Source organism: Lepidochelys olivacea (assembly GCF_965140295.1).
Source record: "Lepidochelys olivacea isolate rLepOli2 genome assembly, chromosome: 19".
NCBI lineage: Eukaryota > Metazoa > Chordata > Testudines > Cheloniidae > Lepidochelys > Lepidochelys olivacea.
Window position 1 is genome coordinate 12,397,897 of NC_140429.1, and position 7,902 is coordinate 12,405,798.

The 7,902-nt window shown below is 51.9% G+C and overlaps 1 protein-coding gene across 2 annotated transcripts in view; it reads left to right on the forward strand.

The window, feature by feature from the left end:
* LOC311533273 (CCN family member 2-like) overlaps positions 1 to 2,307 on the forward strand; it is a gene marked incomplete at its 5' end in the record, with an annotated part of 83,771 nt that extends 81,464 nt beyond the window's left edge. For both annotated transcript variants that reach the window (XM_084652559.1, XM_084652558.1), the window contains one exon: positions 137 to 2,307. In XM_084652559.1, coding sequence (XP_084508685.1) covers positions 137 to 448 — 312 coding nt within the window. In that variant the 3' untranslated portion in view covers positions 449 to 2,307. The remainder of the gene's footprint in view (positions 1 to 136) is intronic.
* Positions 2,308 to 7,902: the final 5,595 nt, after the last annotated feature.

Genomic DNA, 7,902 nt, shown 5'->3' on the forward strand with positions numbered 1-7,902 from the left:
TGAATTTCAACCCAAATGAAACCACTTGTATTTCCTCTGAGGGTTTTTCTAACCCCCACCCCCACAGGTGTCTTTTTCCATAGTGCGATCCCGTCCTGCTGTGTTAACCTTTTCCTTCCTGCTGCTCTCTCCCCAGAAAGGAAAGAAGTGCGTGCGGACCCCAAAGTCCCGCCGGGGAATCCGCTTTGAGTTCTCGGGCTGCACCAGCGCCCACTCTTACTGGCCCAAGTTCTGCGGTAGCTGCACAGACGGCCGCTGCTGCACGCCCCACACCACCACCACTGCAGAGGTGGAGTTCAGGTGCCCGGAGGGGGACTTCTTCCAGCGTAAGATAATGTTCATCAAGACGTGCTCCTGCCACCATGACTGCCCCAGGGACAACGATATCTTCCTGGCTACCTACCGCAGAAGGATGACTGGTGACCATGTCAAGATACAGAGGCAGTAGCCCCTCCTCTCCCTGGTCAGGCCAATGCGTTGAGTGCTCTCAAGTCCCTGCAGAGCTGATTCCTTTTGAGGATGCTGAGGCAGAACGAGGCGACCCTGGAAACAGAGATGGGCCTGGACTGAAATCCTGATCCAAATTCCCCAGACTTTGAGGCAGTTTGGATCGGGATCTAAGCCTTGTGGTCCAGGCCCATTTCTAGCTGAAAGTGCAGTGGGTGAGCAATTCCTTAAAGCCCCTGCTGTGCCGGTACCTGGCAGCAAACCCAGGGCAGCAGGCAAAGGAGAGGTCCAAGAAGTCTGAATGTGCATTAGTGTGCTAGGCCTGTTTCCCATTAAACAACACACTAGGGCCCTGGTGCATAGGCATCTATCTTTCTGCAATGCATCCCTGTAAATGAAAGTAGTCCTGGCCCAGTGATGGGTTAGTGCTGTGGTTGTCAGTTACTCTTGACTTATTGACACCTGCCATGTCTTGGTGCTGTTTGACAAATTCTCTTTCCCTGCTCAGTGCCCCTGTTTGATACCCTATGTCCCAGAGCAGTCAGCAGCTCGAGAGCCCTGTGCATCCACTGCGTGTCTCTGACATTAGCCATTTTTCAAAAGCCAGATGACCCTGCATGTGCCCTGGGATCTACTGAGAACAGGAGAGAGAGAGAGTTACAAGGGAAACAATGAGTTGGCCAGCCAGTTCCATTGCAAGAGACCTAACGTTGCTGTGTGACTTTCTTTGGAAAATCCAAACCCAGTATGAGGCATCTCCGTAGATGATGGGGCTGTGGTGGGCTGTCACTAAGTTTCAGTTGTAGAGTCTTTATTCCTGGTGGTGTGTGAACAGGAAGAACCCAGCTCAGGTCAGATCCCAGGGAGAGTTTGAGGTGCTGGAAGGAAAAAAAAACAATCTTTAACTAAACTGAGCAGATTTGACCTGGAGTTATTGAGACAACAACAAGAGAAGCTCTGACTGGGGCCCTGTGTGTCAGTCATGGGATTCATCTCTTGCCACAGAACTATGCTTCATAATCTCAGCTTCCAGTAGAGAACATTTTTGCTAGTCCTCACAATTGCAAACAAAAATCTTACAATTGTAGCCCAAGTATAACCAGTGCAGGGGTATCTACCACAGTGTGCAACCAGCCTGAAGCAATAGCTTTGAGAGGTGTGAACCATTTGCCTCAGTGGGATGTTAACTCTGAAGACTAATAATGGTCCAAATATCAACATTACTATTTAATGCCTGCTCGTTTTAGCAGAAACATCCAGCTAATGGGCTGATCCCACCATTTCTAAGTGCCCTTTGTCTCCATTCTTTAATTCATCTGAAGCTGGGACAGAATTTCTACCAGAATGATGCAGAATCAAGGGGCCTTGCTGCAGAACTGAGGTCCAGCCAACTGCAGAGGCTGGGACTGTGCCTATGCTGCCATCCATAGCGGTATTTCAGAGCAGAGCTTCCTTTCAAATAACATTCCAGACAGTTAGTTAATGCCGCCCTTCGCTTATAGGCTTCAAAGCATCATCTCTGACTTGACCACTGAAATGCCCATGGCATAAAGCATCACCCCTTTTTCCCCATCCCTGAACAGCTGCAGCAGCATCGCTTCCATCACAGCTGCTCCTGGAGCTTTGGCCTCCTGTTGTTTGTGTTGGGATTCAAACTGTAAGTGATCTTTGTACCGTTACGGTGTTGCTATCTGTCAAACAGCCATACTGTAAACTCCCCAGCCCCCACCTCTTTCGTGCAGTTCTTCTGGGTTGGTGGCTGTTCTTCCTCTTGGCTGCTTGGCTTCAGAGTGTAAAACTAAATGATGGTTGCACTTTACCTGATAACAATAAATGTCTCTTTATTTTGTATATAACCCACCCACCTGAACTCCTCTGTGGATGAATGGTCCCCGGAGGGCCACTGGCAGCATAGTAGGGGATGTGTCAAAGCAGGGAGTTGAGAGGAGCTCCCTTCTAAACAGGGGCAAGTCTCAGCTGTATGACCAATCACTGGCCATTTTCAAACCCAAGGATCTCTGCCATTGGTCAGTGTTGGAGTCCTCAGAGCCCCAGGATCTTTGCCATTGGTCTGTGCTGGAGTCCTCTAAACAGATTAATTCCCCCCCCGCCCCAAGGAATGCTGCCAGTAAGTCACGTCCATCCAATATCTCACTGACTCTAAATAAGAGGCAGGGAGACCCAGGCTGCCTGGCTGAGTGAACCAGCCCCTGGATCTGGGGGTCAGGAGACACGATTTTGGTCCCAGCTCTGCAACTCACTGGGGTATGTGACTTTGGGCAAATCACTTCATCTCGCTGAGCCTCTGGTCCTGCCTCGACAAGGACAGGGCCTGACATGATCCCCGCTGATGTGGATAGCACAGTGCATGCGCAGAGAGGTGCCGGCCTGTGCCCCCAGCCCCCAAGGCCAAGGTGATGCTCATGCTATGCTAGCATCCTATCATGTAAGTGTGTGTGAGACAAGATTCAGTTGGTGCCAGCCCTGCGGTGCACGCGGAGGCAGCTATTTGCCAGACATGCTTCCTGCGGTGTTTAATGCTGGGATGAAAATGAACCTGGGAGCAGATGTGGCCAGAAGTCAAGGTGAAGAGGGGGAGTTTTATGGGGGCTTAGCAGCTTGCGAATGGTAGTCACTATCTCATCGTATTATCCAAAGGCGGTTCTCCCCTGCACCTCCACTCTCTTTTAATACTTACAGGAACCATTTACCAGAGGTCACGTGGGTGAACCTTGCATGATGCTGGCTGGGACAGAGGAAAGGTCCTTTTCTGTCCTATAAGCTTTGCTCTCCCCCATCTCTTTTGGGGGAAGGCTCTGCAGCTACGGCCCCTTTGGAGACAGGACAAGTAAGCTGGCAGCAGGGACAAATCCCCCACCTCCCTGATTTACTGTGTATAACCAGGCCCGATTTCCTTCTCACTCTGGCTGGTTTTACACCATCCACTTCCATCGATTCCCAGGGGGCCGCTCCTCATCATGCCAGCCTAAGGGACAGCAGAATTGTAACGTTCTCTGTCAAGGTGAGGCACACCGACTCCAGACACTCCCAGAGTTCAGGGATGTTTAGAGCTGGATCTGGCCCAGGCGGCTGACCCTGTGAATCACTCATTGCTGAGTGTGTGGAGGGGGACCCCTTCCCAATCCATGTCCCACCAGACCCTGTCTGGGTACCCTTTCCTCTCTGTGCCTCTGCAACTGTCTCATGCCAGCCTCACAATCCCACACTGCACTGCTACCTCCATCCCATCGCCAAGCTGTCTGCTCCTAGGGCAGCGTTGTCGGAGAGAGGGAGAAAAGTTGGGAGGGGAGATCAGGAGCTGCTGCTTCTGGCACAATCCCACCCATTCCCCCGCTCCCCACCCCTAAGTACCAGAGAAGTCAAACAATAATCTGGCATTTTCTTATAGTGGTTCCCAAAGCACGTTGGAAGCAGGAATTTCTTCACCCGCCCTGGCATGCCACCCCTTCAAGCGGACCGTAGCAGGTGTTGTCATGCAGAGCAGCTTGCACACTATCACAGGGCAGGAAGGAGAGGTGCGGGAGCGCGGGGGGCATAGAGGGAAGCAGATCAGATCATCCATGCTGAAATCTGGCCAGGATGCTGGGCTAACACCGTTACTCTTGTTGGACGTGCCCACGGATCTTTGATGACCACGAGTAGTTGCAGCCTGTGTCATCCCTGAGCTAGAGTCAAGGAGCAATACGCTGGTGGCTCCTGGCTGCCGGCGACATGGGGGCAGGTGAGGAGCTTGTCTCTGTTCTCAGTGGGCGTGGGGCACCACACGCAGAGACCGCCGGGGGGCACCAATACATGACGTGACAGAAATTGGCATGTCTGCTTCTCGTGATTAGGGGCTCCTGGAAACAAGCCCCTCACCCCAGCAAGGGGAAGACAGGTGAGGAGGATGGAGGAGGAAGACAGAGGAACGGAGAGGGGGCCGGCTCACTGGGAAAGGGATGAGTGACCCGCTTTGAGTATAGGGCCTCTAAGAACCCGAGTCTGGAGTCACTCCTCATAATAAAAAAAACCCTTAGAGACTAACAAATTTATTTGGGCATAAGCTTTCGTGGGCTTATACCCAAATACATTTGTTATTCCCTAAGGTGCCACAAGTCCTCCTCGGTTTTTTTTTGCTGATACAGACTAACACGGCTCCCACTCTGAAACTCCTCATAATGTCCATGAGTTCTCGCTCTCTGTTGTGTACAGTCAGTGGCCACTAGGTGGCAGCAGGCACCTCACTAGCCGGGACTCGGGTTCTCGTGGGGGGCTGAGATGGGGGACACGGCTCCTTTGTGTGGCTGCCACCTAGCGAGCCTTCCCGATTCTGAAGTCAGATTTCAGATGAGATGCCCCCTTTGAATGCGCTGCGGCCTGAACCCCAGGGCGGTTCTGGAGGGCTGGTGAGGGGTTAAATAGTCCGCTGTAGCTTCGGTGTCAGCTTCTTTAGCGACAGGTACAGCCCCAGTAATGGAGATGCCTTCACTCCGGAGCAAAGTGGGAGTGGTATATGGGTGCACGCTCACAGGGCAGCCCCACGCCTGGGCTTGTCTACACAGGGGAGTTATTCTGGAACAAGGTAGGGTGTGAACTTAAAGTGCTGGAGCTATTCCGTAGTATGAGTGTCCAGGCCGGGGGACTATTCTGGTCAATATCCCTATGTTGAAAAGCCCCCAGCTTCCCCCCGCAGGTTTTACCAGGGGTACTGAGGTGCTCAGCTCCCTGGCTTGGACTGGAGTGGAACATGCACATGGGACGTGTCCTTGGGGCAGCTGTGAACTGAGGGCTCCCGCCCTCACTTACCTCGGTGACTTTATCACTTGAGCCCAAACCACCTCCTTACTGCGTGTGTGGGGTGATATTCTGGGTGTGCCGCCAGGGCTCTGACTGGCTTGGCTGGGGATAAGAGAGCTGACGGAGTGGCTAGGCACTCTCCACTGCGCTCTTCACCCTGCAGAGCAGGCCCCTTATCAGCCTGCCACACCTGTCCGCTGGGACGGTGTCACTGTCAGTTGCAGCCCGCAGCTCAGTGGAGCTGAAAACAGGCTCTGGGCTCTTTCCTTTTTCCTCCACCGGGGCCCCTGGGGGATGGAGCTGTGCAAACATTAGTAAAGGCTCCTGCAGCTGCCCCTCAAGGCAAGCTGCCCTCGGCTCTGTCAGCCTGGCCAAAGGTGGGGCTGAGTGTTTGCATACCCCATACAGGAGGGAGATAGATAACTGGACTCCACTGGCTCCTAACGCTTTAATAATAATAACGAATGCTACGTATCACATACATAGAGCTTTGCATGCCCGAAGTACTAACTAGCAACACTCCTGCCCCTTGGAATATAGGGAAATATACCCAGGTCTCAAACAAGGCACCTGTAATGATGCTATGGCAGGCAAGGCTGTACAATGCTGGCTATTCTGTCTGTGTATCCTCTGAGTTCTGCTGGATGGAATCTGAACAGCTCAGTGGTGTGCTATAGACCCTATACTGCTGGTAGCTTGTGGAGAATCTCTGTTAGCTCCAGTTCTAGCCATGCTGCCATTGTGAAGTCCCAAGTAGCTGTGGTGTGCAGCACGTTGACAGCTGTGGACCCTTGCTGGTGATTATTACAGTCTTTTGAAAAGAGAACAAGGCCTCCCTCAGCAGGAATACATGGCAAAATGAGGACAGATCCATAGATAGACATTTCCCTTGCTGTGTCTGAGCCTGCAGCTGGAGATGCTCATCTGGCTGGAACGTGGTGTCATCTGTGATGCTGATATCTTAGGATACCAGCGGCAGAGGGTAAATTGGCTCTTATATTAGTCATTGTAATGGAAGATAAGCTGACATTTCTACAGTGCCTTTCTGCCCATATGGCTTTACAAGCTGAGGAGGTCAGAATCAGTCCACCAAGCCCCTGAAATGCAGCCACCTCTGGAGTAGAGCGCAGACATTTAGGCCAGGAAACGAGGAATACTGAATTGAGTTAAAACTGTCAGGGGGATTTCAGAGAGACAATGCAATTGCCCAGTTAGAATTTGGCCAGGACACCATGGCTAGTGTCCCAACAGTTGTGAAAAATACCATGGGCTCCTTAATGACCACAATTGGTCAGGACCTCTTGTCGTCCAGCAGCACAGCACGGCCCCCCCTTCTGGTGGTCCCAGTTCTGCCCTCACTCAGAGGGAAGCACACCACCTACAGAATCACCAAAGCCACTTCCCGGCGACTCCTTCATTTTCCTTGGAAACTGTTTTCTTTATTTAGATGGAATGTATGGGACAAAGGTGTTAGCATAACCCACCATTATCCACCAGTGGTCAGCCTGCTTAGCACCAGGGCAAACACACCATTAAAAATCCTTTTAGCCTTTTATTAGAAGGAAAAACGGTCAAGGGTTTGAAATGTAAAGTGTAACGTCCCTTGTTTCCTTTCCCTTTAGCTGGAGAGAGTTTTAGAAGGAAAAGCCCCTTGTTTGAGATGGTACCAAAGATGGTAACAAAACTGGCCTTTTGGGGAGAAGAGAAGAAGGTAGTTGAGGTGGCTGGATCGGTTGTTGTTGCCGCTGTTATTCATCTGATTCTGTTTCATCCCAGGTGGGATTCATTCAACCAGGTGGCAATGTCATCTAGGTGCCTCTCTCTGGTCAGGACATCTTTCAGGATTAGATTGAAAAAGGCCTGGGGTCCCATGGTGGATAAGCCACTGGGCCAACGGGGCCCATGCTCATAGGCCCTGGCCAATTGGGGGGGCCTCGGAAAAATGGGCACCCCTGTTCCCCGACCCACTCCTCCCACCTGGTGCTCCTGCACACCAACCCTCCATGGCAGGACTGCCAAGTGCGCGGGGGAAGCCTCTGTGCCCCAACCCCAGTCCCCAGCAGGACCGCTGGTGGTGGGAGGGGTCTGCAGGCAGAAGGGGTGGGGAGGGGCCGCCACTTGCTCAGGCCCAGGACCCCAACAAAACCCTAATCTGCCTCTGCTGGGGTCCCAAAAGATTGTGGGGTACCAGCCATGATGGTGCAGCTTGCTCCAGTAACCAATTTTCACCCCAAAGTCTCTTTTTTTAAGGATTCCAAAAGGGAGCGATGGGTGGACAATTAGGCCTAGCTTCTGACATACCAATTTTGGTTCACTGATTTCTGGTCCCACATTGTTCTTGTTCAACAGACACAATCTGAACACAGTCCTTGAGTTATATCAGGCGGCCTTTTTGTTTGGACTAATTCAGTCTTTCTGTCTCCCTTTCGTACCCTTTCCCATCAACACTGGTTGTTATAGGTTATTGTGATGTCGTATGAACTTTCACTCACTTCCTACAGTGAAACTCACAATTAGGGTAACTTTTCAGGCTCAGTTATCACAAGACCACCCAGCCAGGTAGTGACCCGCCCTGCCTCCGCTTGGGCTGTAATCTAGTCCCTTCTCCCCTGTTGAGGTGCTGCACTGCAAACTGGATTGTGTCACTTGGGCCGTGTC